General features: G+C 34.3%; 2 protein-coding genes across 2 annotated transcripts; one reads left to right on the forward strand and one right to left on the reverse strand.

The window, feature by feature from the left end:
- The first annotated feature begins 2,652 nt into the window (after positions 1–2,652).
- LOC110643863 (luminal-binding protein 5) lies at positions 2,653–6,369 on the forward strand. Its single transcript, XM_021796381.2, has 8 exons — positions 2,653–2,853; positions 3,419–3,686; positions 3,770–3,984; positions 4,088–4,330; positions 4,461–4,940; positions 5,072–5,226; positions 5,309–5,391; positions 5,493–6,369. Exons 1-8 carry the CDS (start codon positions 2,799–2,801, stop codon positions 5,986–5,988), a joined length of 1,995 nt encoding a protein of 664 aa, XP_021652073.1. The 5' UTR covers positions 2,653–2,798; the 3' UTR covers positions 5,989–6,369.
- A 925-nt stretch (positions 6,370–7,294) lies between these two features.
- On the reverse strand, positions 7,295–13,660 carry LOC110643868 (glutamine-dependent NAD(+) synthetase). The gene is made up of 13 exons (XM_021796388.2): positions 13,154–13,660; positions 12,775–13,080; positions 12,444–12,667; positions 12,149–12,252; positions 11,829–11,963; positions 11,014–11,182; positions 10,625–10,760; positions 10,265–10,403; positions 9,569–9,745; positions 8,687–8,854; positions 8,078–8,173; positions 7,864–7,992; positions 7,295–7,783 (listed from the first exon to the last, which is right to left on the reverse strand). The coding sequence occupies exons 1-13, from the start codon at positions 13,345–13,347 to the stop codon at positions 7,559–7,561; spliced, it is 2,202 nt and encodes a 733-aa protein (XP_021652080.2). The 5' UTR covers positions 13,348–13,660; the 3' UTR covers positions 7,295–7,558.
- Between the last annotated feature and the right edge of the window lie 56 nt (positions 13,661–13,716).

A 13,716-nucleotide genomic window follows, 5' to 3' on the forward strand; every position in this document is an offset into this window, starting at 1 on the left:
GATCGGGTCCTAGCGATTGTCTCTCAACCTGTGTCTACCCGTCCTGTCCATATCCAATACCATACTACACGCATGCCACACACACACACTTCTCCAAATTACCTCAAACAATATCCATGGTACTTCAACAATTATAAATGCAATATAAAATGTGCCTAGTGTTTAATTACATAGATACATATTTAAAAGTGATACGTGGGCATGTTTGAATATATAACAATATCGAAATTATAATTAAAATTAATATTTTACTCACAAACTTGAACTGAGGTCACTGCAGTGGCTGGGCGGAGGAGGAAGGTTGTCCCGGCTCGCCTGACAATTTCATTGCAATTATTAATATATTTGACTCAATACAAGTTTAGAAAAGACCAAAGATACCGTAAATTGTGCTGAAAATCTGGTAGAATTTCCCCTATACCTATGACCTACTCAACCTGCAAAATGGTTCAAATAACACTTCTAAACTCAACCCACATCTTATCATCATTATATGGCCCCTCTGGGCCCTCTAAACCAAGCAATAATCACAATATTAGATAACTCAATTATAAGACTTCAAAACTAATATTTTTAAAAAACTATCCAAACTAACTTTAAAAATTCTATAAACCTGCCCCGCGGTCCTTAAACAATATTATAACGCTATTGCAATAGGAATTGTAATTTTCTTATCATTCACGAATATTTTATAAAATTTATTCTAACCCAGTACAAGGCAAAAATTGAGTAATGTAGAGTTTGAGTTTACCTATGCCAAATCTGACAACTGGAACGCGTCCAGAATGTCTAAAAACGGTGAGATAGCCTATAATCTTGACCCAGTTCTAAAATGATTCCAGCAGTTTATCTGCTCAGCCCGAAATTGCAAATCCAGGTGACAATCGAATTTCTACGAAATGAAAGTACATATGCAAAGTTCACAATATCAGAGTTAGCATTGTTTAGTACTCGATCATATGCTTTCCATGTCTCACATTATATTAGAGTTTCTACAGTTGCTGTAAGTCCTATTATTTTTTAACACACACACACACACGTATATATAAATGATAAGATTACTATATATTAGGATTTACAGCAACTGTAGAAACTCTAATATAATGTGAGACATGGAAAGCATATGATCGAGTACTAAACAATGCTAATTCTGGTATTGTGGACTTTGCGTATGTACTTTCATTTCGTAGAAATTCGATCATCGCCTAGATCTGCAATTTCGGGCCGAGTAGATATATATATATATATATATATATATATATATATATATATATATATATATATATATATATATATATATATTAATAATTATTTGAAATTAGGGATGTTACAACGAATAGAAAGAAAAATAGTAATCTTATCATTTATATATATGTGTGTGTGTGTGTGTGTTAAAAAATAATAGGGCTTAGAGCAACTGTAGAAACTCTAATATAATGTGAGACATGGAAAGCATATGATCGAGTACTAAACAATGCTAAATAAAAAAAAATTAAGTTAAATTAAATTAATTTTTTAATTTATCGATTCAATTTTTTTATAAATTTTATAATTAATTTTAAATTTAAATTGATTAATTTAATTAAAAAATTGAGTTATAAAATTAACTTTTATAATTTTTTTAAATTTTAAAATCGATTCAGTTTATGCTCATATGTTGTGTTTGTTGTTGATTGTTTATGTGTTTGAGAACTCTTTAAGGAGAATTGTGTGTTTTGCTTTTGTATGTTAATTTTTTTTTTTTTTTTTTTATCTCACTTGGATATTGACACTTGATAACTCTTACATGTATAATGTGAATTGAAAGATCAATGAACTAAATTGGAATTATTTTTTTTATATTTTTTCAATTCAATTTGATCTGTTTCTTATATTTTAAATTTCTTATTTTTTTTAATTACTCCGATTCATAATTAAACTGATAAATTATATATTCTAAATAAAATTTGAAATTTGAAATTTGAAATGACAACATAGACAGTATTCATGAAAATTATCATTCACAAATTTAATTAATATTTTCAGTGTTTATAAATTCAATTAAAATTTATTACAAATTACACATCAATTTCAAATTTAATTATATTATTTAAATACTAAAACTCATTTAATTTTTATATTTTATTAATAATTTATATAAAAACCTTTATTGATAATTTATATTTTAATAATCTGATAATATTGGAAATATAATATTTAAAAAATTATAAATATTATTATAAAATACACTTTTTATATTTAATTAATTACTTATATAAATAAATTTAAATAATAAATATTTAATATATAAAATTTAAATTCAATAATAATATTATTTTATGTTATATAATATTCAAATTTGAGGCTTAATTTTCAGCCCTAATTGGAGCTGTTGGAATTCGTAGCCGAAATCATTGGAATTGGGCTTAGGCTGGCAACGGAATAGGCCCATCATGAACCGACAAAGATTAGGAAAAAGAAAGAGTTTCAAAATTGGAGCAAGGGAGCGAAACGCAGACACGTAGATCTTTCCAATAATCATAAACGGCCACGATTCTACCAACACGAGAACCAATTTAATTGGCTGAACTCTTTCATTTCGAAAATTGATTGGTCCACGTCATCAGAGATGACATATTCCCTTCTCGTCGACCTGACCAGCAGAAGCGGCATCGTGCTGAGTTTCTATAAGAAGTTGAAGCCTCTCACACGCGATTTTATGGAGAAACACAGTGTTAAAAATAGCAATAAAAATTGAAACACACAACTTGAAGCTGAGATACAGAGAGAGGTAAGGAAAGAGAGAAGAGTTCATTTCCATGGCTGGCTCTTGGAGATCTCGTGGAGTGATTGTATCCGCTATCGTCTTCTTAGGTGAGTGTTGCTTCTCGTGATCAAAGATCTGATTTTCAATTTTTCCTTTTTGTTTGTTCGTTTTTGTTGATTTGTTTGTTCATCTGAGAGAAAATAACTGTCACAGATCGGGCTTCATTTCATTGTTTTGATTACTATTTTCAGCTATTAATGATCGATTCAGTAATGCGTTAGATCTGTTTGGATTTAGTTGTTTATAATGGAAATGTTTGTTGTATTTACAGTAACCAATACTGAGATACTAGCGATTACAGTGTTCTGTCACGTGCTAATAGTGTCGATTTCTCCTGTTTTCAAGAATTTTAACAAGTAGTTAGTGCGCGTTTGATTTAAATCGTAGTGGTTGATACAAAGCCATCATGCATGAAGCTTTAGCTTTCATGTGTATTGAGGCTTCTTAATTCTTGCGTTCTACGCTGATAGTTGTTACCTTATTGCAGTCGCCTTTTCGCTTTCTAGATTTTTTTTTTTTTAGCTTCTATGATTACGCCACTGGAGTTAATAGTTTTCAGTTTAGAATTGTTGGAATTTGTCCAGTTTTAACGTAGTTTTGTCTGCATTTTAGGATGTCTCTTTGCAATTTCCATTGCGAAAGAAGAAGCCACCAAGTTGGGAACAGTCATTGGGATAGATCTTGGCACTACTTATTCTTGTGTTGGCGTTTACAAGAACGGCCATGTTGAAATTATAGCAAATGACCAAGGAAACCGTATTACCCCATCATGGGTTGCTTTCACTGACAGTGAGAGGCTTATCGGTGAGGCTGCAAAGAACCAGGCAGCTGTCAATCCCGAAAGGACCATCTTTGACGTCAAGAGACTTATTGGAAGAAAGTAATGCATTCCACTCAATTTGTTAATCTATGTTTATGGGATGTTGCTGAGTTGTATGCTTATTGTGGCTTCTCTTTTTAAAGGTTTGAAGACAAGGAGGTCCAGAGGGACATGAAGCTGGTTCCATATAAGATTGTGAACAAGGATGGCAAGCCATACATCCAGGTTAAGATTAAGGATGGGGAGACCAAGGTCTTCAGTCCTGAAGAGATCAGCGCTATGGTACTGATTAAAATGAAGGAAACAGCTGAAGCATTCCTTGGGAAGAAAATCAAGGATGCTGTGGTCACTGTTCCTGGTTAGCAAAGCTATATTCATATGTTCCTGGTTAGAAAATTTATATTCAAATGTTCTGTCAATTCTTTACTTTTACTAATTTGGTCTTCCTGTTCATTGTGCAGCTTACTTCAATGATGCCCAGAGGCAGGCTACCAAGGATGCTGGTGTTATTGCTGGACTAAATGTGGCAAGAATTATTAATGAACCAACTGCTGCTGCTATCGCTTATGGTTTGGATAAGAAAGGTGGTGAGAAGAACATTCTTGTCTTTGATCTTGGTGGTGGAACATTTGATGTCAGTATCTTGACAATTGACAATGGTGTTTTTGAGGTTCTCTCGACAAATGGAGACACTCATTTGGGAGGTGAGAATTTTCTATGCATATTCTGTTACTTTTCTTTGCACTTGTATCTCTAGGCTATGCATGCTTTGTAATCACATTGCTATCATTTTCAGATGTCATGAATGTATGCATATTGTCTATTTTCTTCCAGGTGAGGACTTTGATCAAAGGGTTATGGAGTACTTCATTAAATTGATTAAGAAGAAGCATGGAAAGGATATCAGCAAGGACAACAGGGCCCTTGGAAAGCTCAGGAGGGAGGCTGAGCGAGCCAAGAGAGCTCTTAGCAGCCAGCACCAAGTCCGTGTGGAGATTGAATCTCTTTTTGATGGAATTGACTTCTCTGAACCACTCACCAGAGCTCGGTTTGAAGAATTGAACAATGATTTGTTCAGGAAGACCATGGGACCTGTGAAGAAGGCCATGGAAGATGCTGGATTGGAGAAACGCCAGATTGATGAGATTGTTCTTGTTGGTGGCAGCACTAGAATTCCAAAGGTTCAACAGCTCCTTAAGGATTATTTTGATGGAAAGGAGCCTAACAAGGGTGTGAACCCAGATGAGGCTGTTGCGTATGGTGCTGCTGTTCAAGGTGGCATCTTGAGTGGAGAGGGTGGTGATGAAACCAAAGGTAAGTGCTTGGTGATTCTCATTTAATTGTGAATGATATGTCATTGCTAATGAAAATGGTGTTATGTTCTTGTGAAGACTGCAATTTGACCTATATGACTTACAATGGATCTTGTTGCATGCTGGATGCAGATATTCTTCTTCTGGATGTGGCTCCCCTTACACTGGGTATTGAAACAGTTGGTGGGGTGATGACCAAGTTGATTCCAAGGAACACTGTTATCCCAACCAAGAAATCTCAAGTTTTTACAACTTACCAGGATCAGCAGACTACTGTCTCCATTCAGGTATAATTATTGTTATATTTGCTTGCTTTTTGATGGATTGTATGCTTGAATCTTAACTTAGTTGCTTCTGGTTTGATACCAGGTCTTTGAGGGTGAAAGGAGTCTTACAAAGGATTGCAGACTGCTTGGGAAATTTGATCTGACTGGAATTCCTCCAGCTCCAAGGTCTATTTCCATCTTTAGTTGTCTCTTTCTTCTGTTTTTTTTTTTTTTTGAGAACTATTGCCCCTTCTGGGAGTTTAACATTCTTTGATTCTTTGAAGCAGAGGAACCCCTCAAATTGAGGTTACGTTTGAAGTTGATGCCAATGGCATCGTCAATGTGAAGGCCGAAGACAAAGGCACAGGTAAATCAGATAAGATCACAATTACCAATGACAAGGGTCGACTTAGCCAGGAGGAAATTGAACGAATGGTGCGAGAGGCAGAAGAGTTTGCTGAGGAGGACAAGAAAGTGAAGGAAAGGATTGATGCTCGTAACAGTCTGGAGACCTATGTTTATAACATGAAGAACCAGATTAATGACAAAGACAAGCTTGCTGACAAGCTTGAGTCTGATGAGAAGGAGAAAATTGAAACTGCTGTGAAAGAGGCCCTTGAGTGGCTTGATGACAACCAGAATGTTGAGAAGGAAGACTATGAAGAGAAGCTCAAGGAGGTTGAAGCTGTTTGCAACCCAATCATCACGTCTGTATATCAGAGATCTGGTGGAGCCCCAGGTGGTGGATCAGCGGAAGATGAAGATTCACATGATGAGCTTTAAGAATCTTTGCTTCGGAGGGAAAAAAAATGAGGATGTAGGCTAGGCGAGGTTGATTGAGAATACTGTAAAACTCTGATGGTAGAAGCTAAAGGGAAAGGAATTTTCCCTTCCTTCTCCTGTTTTTTTTTTTTTTTTTTTTTTTTTGGAGGTTAAAATGCATTGAAGAGATTCCTTTATGTTTTTACTATTTCTGTAGTTTCTTGCGTTAAAACATGCCTTATTTTGTTTTAGCTGTCCTGCTGAGTTTCAAGCTATAGGATGGGTTTGGCTTTTGCCAAAGTATAATTGGATGAACGCACTATTATTATGGAGGGTAAATTGTTCCTAAATTTAGGATGTTATTTTATTTTTAAATCTAAATTTTAATTTGTTGTAATGAAATTACAATTTCATTTTTTTTTATTTCATATTAATAATTAAATTAATTAATAATTATTGATGGATGGTGATTGTTTAATTTTATTAATTAACTTATAGATTTAATCTAATTGTTTAATTCAATTATATTTTTAAAAAATTACTTTTCAAAATTAAAGAGGATAACTACGCTAATTGATATTTAAATTATTTAGTTAAAATTAAAAAAAAATTACTAAATAGTAAGGTTAAAGGTAAATTGATAAACTCAATTAAGGTTTAATAAAATTTAAATTAATAATTAAAAAACAGATAAAATATAAACTAATGAATAATTTTTTTGTCAATAGATTTAATAAATGGTGCATTTAAATAAAAAATAAAATAATTTTGTTAATAATTAATTTAAACATAAAAAAGAAATAAAAGAGAGTAAGTAAAACAATAATTATATATTTTTACTTTGTTAACATACTATTGTAAGCAGAGAGAATTTTTTAAAGATAGAATTAAAATTGAGATGCTTTATTTTAATAGTTTAAATACAAGAATGAAAATGAAATAATTTTCTAAAATTCATTTTAAGGTTGAATAATCACTTTATGTTTTAATTTGAATTAGTTATGCAAGTATAATAATATTTAATTTGACTAAGCACATACTGTTAAACATTTAAATTATTTAAAAAAGTTCAAAATTCATAACTATTTATTTTTAAATTAACAAGTAAAAGTATATTTTAAATCAAAATTAAAAATAAATAATCAAATCAAGACTCAATTTGTGAAAGTTTAAAAAATAATATTTTAAAAAAAAAATTATTTTCCTTAATATTGAGTCTCCCAAATACTAGAAACTGTAAAAAATATATTTTCTTATAAAACAAAGTCTTAGCCTCTAAAAGTCTACAATTTCATTTAATATTGGTCATTAAATTGTTTCACATTAATTGATAGAACTGTAAATTTTGAAATTGTATTTGGTAAACCTTGTAATTTAGTCACATTGAAAGTTATACACTGCTGAATTTGTTACTGCTTACAAAAAACGGCTGGAATGTTGAAAAAGAATATAAGTTGGGTCTGGCCAGATGGTTGAGAAGAGGCAATGAAACCATGTTGTATGCCTTTGATAGAAATCAAAATGGACACGGGCAAACAATTTATTTGCATGTTATTATTTCTGGTGCAAGTTTCTACTTCGCTCTTTAAAATTAAAGGCCAGCTTTTGGATCACCGGAGCCTGCTGCCACAACCCCCATCCCTACTACTCCGTTTGAAGAAGCACCCAATTTTTCCTTGTCATTTGATTCTCTGAAAGCAACTTTATCCCCATTTAATTCCGGAACAAGTTGATCAATCTTACGGAATTGATAGGGCCATCTTGCATTGTACAGAAACTGACGAAGATCGAACCTGTTATCCTCTGGTGAATAACTCTGCAACCAAGATAGGCATAAGTTCTTTGAACAAAGATTTGATAAATGGACATTGAATTTTCTCTTTGACATTGAAATACCTCCGCATGATAAGAAGGTGTTAAGATGGTCATTTTGTGGCGATTAATGGAATAGTACTTGAAGAAGTGTTTCACTTTATCAGCCACCTGTGATGGAGTTAATCTTGAACCCCATTTGTAGCAGAGATTCTGTAACAGTCACCATTATACAAAACAAAGTGAGATTTTGAACACAATAAGCCATTTATGAAATATGGTGAACTCTGAACCACACCTCAAACATCGACACTGGTCCACAGCGGAAAATTTTGCGCAACCTTCCATAAACTGAGAGCTCCTCATATGTCATTCCCATGTCAACTTCATCAAGCTGTTCAATGCAGCACATAGTATTAGAGCTCCAATTATCACTTGAATAAAAATAATGCTTCTGGACAGTGAATAAACTGCCACATTAGCCAATTCCAGTAAAATGATTTATATTATGATTGGAGTGGAAGAATGAATGGAAGAAAGAAATTTTGGCTGTTGAAGGACAAAGGAATAATCCAACTGCCAGCAAGTTCCCTACTTGAAAAAATGATGGTGAATAAGACTAGCAGCCAACACATGTGAAATTAATCAGACCATCTAGCTAAATTGTCCATTTAACCTCACGTATACTGGCTACCTAGGAACTTCAACCATCATTTTTTATTGAACAGAAAATTTGAGGCAAAAAATAAACAGCGGTAAGTGGGCAGATGCAGACAACACCCTATAAGAGAAGTAAAATTTTTAAATAGCATGGGAGACCACCAAGGAAAGAGCCAAAAAAGGGAAAGGAACGGGTTTAGCAGATCTTGACACAAGGGAAATAATTAAAGACAACAAATGAGTATACCTGACTGTAGTTTGAACGTATAGGCTCCAATTCAGCAGTTGGAGGTGCTGCTTCAACTTCTGCCAAGGATAAGTAACCAAGATGGATGGCAGCCCATCGCAAAAATGCCCGAAGATCCTGCTTGCTAATACTTCCTATTGGATTTATATCTGCCGAGCTACAATCATACTGCAAAAGAAATAAAAAAGTGAATTCTTGTTAGAAACAGTTAAGACAGATTAACTACCAATCGCGTCAATTTCAAGTTAGAAATGAAGAAATCATCATCAAACTGAAAAAATCAATGGCCATGATCAATTTGGCTTTTTTTATCAATGGGCACTTATCACTAAATCTAACATAGTCATTATTCATTAAGCTTCAATTTGTATGAACAAAATCACATGTCTGTGATTTTGTTTCAATAAGACCATGACTGCCAGATTTTTATAAAATTTCAACTAAATTTTTTGCATCATAACCAAGTTTTTTTTAAACATATTCCTAAAATTAAAAATTGATTTTAGAACTTACTTTGCCAACACAGTACATTTGACTACATTTCTATAAAGAGTGGCAGTAGTGACCATACCGAAACAAAATTAAACCTTAGTATTTTGTTGATACCAATTAAGGGCTAATGGCCGTGTAGTAATTTATTGATATGTTTAGTGATTACAAGTAAAATTAATCCTATCTAATTTTCTTAACTTATGAAAAATTGAACAAGATATTTGAGGCAACAAACAACATTTAAATGGTTAGGAAAAGTTAGCGAACTATACTCCATCCATACGTGGTTAGAAATGAAGTACCCAAGTTTGCTAACAAAGAAAAGCAATTTCGGTTTGAACAAAAAAAAAAAAAAACTGAAAATTATCCAATTAGTAAATAGGGTACTACCTTTGTCAGGTAACCACGCAGTCCTTCATCCACATTAGAGCTACCCAAAACGAGATAAAAACCTGATTTATTATGAACCCAAGGCAAGAGTGAGGCTAACATAAATGCTAGCACCATTCTGATTCGAGCTTGAATGTTCTGCAACCCTAGGTTCTCAATATTAGAACCCCCATCTACCTGTTAAAAAAAAAAGCTGATTGAAAATTTTAATGAAAGGATTGGTGCTTGCCCAAAATCAGGAAACCGTGGTAATGATTGAAACACAAGAACAAACTCAAATGAAAAGGAAAAAAAAGGCTTTTAGTTCTCAGAAAGAAAATTTTGAAAATAAAGTTATAGATAAGATTTCAGCCCATGATTAAGATTTCATTGATGAAATGAATAATTAGTGCACAATGCAGATATATATATATATATACCTCCTATGAAGACCTTCACACAATTAGAGGCAGAAGCATGAAAATGAGAATAAAAAAGTAATGTCCTCCAATCAAGCTAAATAATGCTTAAAGAACCATAAGCCCATAGAGAAGCTCTTGAAGCATAAGCTCGTAGAGAATCTAGAATAACCACCTTATCTCATAAACTGACTTCTCTTTTGGGCAAAGAATCCTTAGATGGCAGAGAAAAATGCTGATTGGGGTTGGAAAGAATCTTCACACTGAACTGAAGGATAATTTATAATAACCTTTTTACCTTGTAACGTGGTCGCTTTCCAGTTAGGGTTTGAAACAACGATAGCAATGCAGAAATAACACCATCTATTGAAACATCAAGATGCCATGAACCAATCTCATCTGCTAGAACCTTTGCCCGCTGTCTTGTGGCTTCAGAACTGCAGAAAACAAATCCTGTTACTGCAAATTAATGACATTGTAACAATCAAAAACCAGAAAGTTCTTCATTCAGCAATAGAACAAATAATTGAAAAGTCAAGTGCTTGTCTTTGATACTACTTTGATAACTATGATATTTTCTGAATATGAATGCAAGTCTAACAAAACCACAAGAATAAACAAAGTAAGAAATGCAAAATATCTGTCTGCATGTACCAACCTGTTTTCAGACCCCATAAATACAGTATAAAATATTCGCTTTGCAAATTCTTTGCTGTCGGTAGGAAATTGCCCATTGGTGTAATGTCCAATTCGTATTGCATCAGCTTTGACTTGTTCATCCCCATTTGCAATCTCTGCAAGCAATGTGACCAACCAATGAATAGTAATTATAGGATTCATGCTTGAGGATCATAGAATAGGAATAAGCCTTTTTATCTCTGTTGCACATATAAACTTATGCTAGTTGGGAGCAAAGATACTACCTGAAAACATTTATTGGTGCATTTTTCTACCCGTCTCATAAACAATAAAATCAAGGCTCTCAAACACTAAACTAAGAGACAGTACTAGAACACAAAACCAGCACTTTAACTTTATAATACTGACCTTTCACAACAAGTTGGCACATGCAACCAACAATAGCAGCCACAGAGGAACTATCCGCTCCACCAGAAAGAGGAAGCAGAAATCCAGAAGCTCCACTTCTTCTTAGATAGTCCCAGAGCCAGCAACCAGGGCCAAAGGCTATTTCCTCTTCAGGAGAATGATAGTTGATCTATAGATCATAAATCATTGATTAATTTAGCAAACATGGTTGTTGACTTGCAATTGTCATAATTGATATTTCAATGATTAGTTAATACAAAGGATTGTCAAAACATACTAATTTCCACATACAAGGAAACCAAAAAATAAATACTAATAAAGATAGCAATACTTTAAAAAATGAACTCTGCTGCTGCCCAAAAGAATAGTCTGTGAAGGCTATAATATATCAGCTACAGGATCAGTTTCTGCAGTTGTTTTTACCAAAAGATTATATCAAGCATACTAAAGAGCACTGTGGGTGCTGTTCTATTGCAAACAATCTTCTTACTGAAAATTTAAGTTAGTGCTAAGCCATGTTTCCATCTTTCTAAATGGATTTGCACTAGGAAGGACCAAAACTGTGAGCCAAGTCTATTCTAAAGCATCAGCCAGTGCTAACTCAGAAGAAAGAGAAAAAAAAAGGAGGAAATTCCATAATTTCAAAAACTACATTGGATAAGCAGGATCTTATTGCATTGAGCATGTCAGACAGGATAGTAGTTTCAAAAACAAACTTCAATAAGACATGTAAAGAACAAAATAATCTGGCAACAATTTTAGGTGTTGAAATCAAGCAATCTTGATTTAACAATAGTGCTGCATCAAGACCAAACCTTAAGGGGGCTGGAAAGGGACATTTGCAGGTTAAAGGGCTGACAGAGATTGTACGGCACTGCTACTGATGATACTGTGGTTTTGCAACTTGCTTGTTCTTGAAAACTACTTATAGATCCTCTAAGGCTAGCAACCTGCCATCAAACAAGAGACAGGATGTATTAGAGCCAAATCTTAATAGCAATAATGAAAATATAACAGTGACAAGTTTCAAAATGGTACATAATTGCGTCAAGAAAATTTCGGTGACAGTTTTATGTTGCAAGATATTTAGAGAATGTAAATGCACAAACAAGCTACCAAGCATCATAGATCATACCGCATCCAGATCTACTTGGGCAATTACAACTTCAACATCCTTTAAAGAAAATTGGGATCCTTGGGCAACCACTTCTCCATTTACAATAATGCAAGAACATCCATCTGAAACAAAGAAATCATCAACATGCTGAAGCATTTAATAAAAGGATAGTTATTAAAGGGTATAAACAGCAAACCAGAAAACAACAATAAAGTGTAGTGCTTGATCAATAACGTGTTGAAGATTCTTGAGATAAGCAAAAGACCAACAGCCTGAAAATTAAATACATGCCCAACTAAGAGCATTTATATACCATAATAAAGGCGGCCACCATCACATCCTTGGTGATTACTGTACATATAAACGCCTCCTCGAGTATGAGTAGCACCTATAAAAGCACGAAGACGAAGATCAAGCTTCCTCAATTGGTGGTGACTCCCACTCGCATTCATAAACACTTCTACCCCATTAAGGGCAAGCTCAGCATGAGGTGGGATAGGGGTGAAAAGTTCTTCGCAAACTTCAGCAGCAACAGCTCTAAGGAATAAAAATGAAAGAATTAGCTTCTTGCTAAGCAGCCGATCAGTATGCCAAGATAGCAAAACCAAGAAACAGATTATCAAGACACATCTTTTATTTCTTACGTATCTAAAAACTGAATGAAAGCATAACCAAAAGGCACTGAATCCTGATTTATAGCCTTTGAAACTTCATTTGGGAGATGAAAGTCCACAAGCTGATCATTTTGCTTCCATGCAGTGAACCATCGAAGCTCCCTGTAATTACCATCATTAGCGAGCCACATTTTTGGGCGTATCATTATAATTTTCCTGTTCAAACACAAAACTTGACAATTGTAACGCTCTGATCCTTTAATAACCGGCATCCCGAAGCTGCACAATATCCCATCAGTCCAATCCCCCAGCAGAATTTCTTTCAAGCAATCCCATCTGCAGTTCAAATCACCCCAATTAAACAACATTGCATAATTATCGATTGAAAATTAAGGCTTCATTGACCTACGCGTGAGTGACGGTATCGAGCTCCAAGAAATGATCTTCACAGCCATAGCCAGTGATTTCAAGCTCAGGGCCGAGTCTAATAACGGCACCAGCTTCTTTGGCCTTGGCTATGGACTCTTTAATGTTCTTTAAATTGCAGTCGAAATCCATCGCCCACTGGTTCAAGTTACAGGTAGCTACCTTCAACAGCCTCATCTTCTAATCCTTAAAAAAAAATGCGAATTTTTGCTACGGACACGAAATTTGATGGCTATATGGTAGGCGGGTAGGCCTCGGCGAACAGGAGGAGAAATTTGTGGCCCTGTTTGCTTGGAATCGTCGGAATTGGACTCGATATTGGAATTTTGGTGGGGACTTACAATGCTTTATATAGGAATTTTGAGACACTGCGTCTGCGTTTGATTTAACTCGACTTTAACCTTTCCCAAAAAAAAAGAAAGAAAACTCGACTTTCACGGTGTTTGAAATCTGGTTCCCGGACCCTTGGACGGGTTTGGCCCGGTGTCAGAACAATTTAGGCTTTTTTGACACGTTTCGTAGGTTGACACGTTTCGTAGACTGACA

Source organism: Hevea brasiliensis, chromosome 16, assembly GCF_030052815.1.
Source record: "Hevea brasiliensis isolate MT/VB/25A 57/8 chromosome 16, ASM3005281v1, whole genome shotgun sequence".
In the NCBI taxonomy this organism is placed as follows: domain Eukaryota; kingdom Viridiplantae; phylum Streptophyta; class Magnoliopsida; order Malpighiales; family Euphorbiaceae; genus Hevea; species Hevea brasiliensis.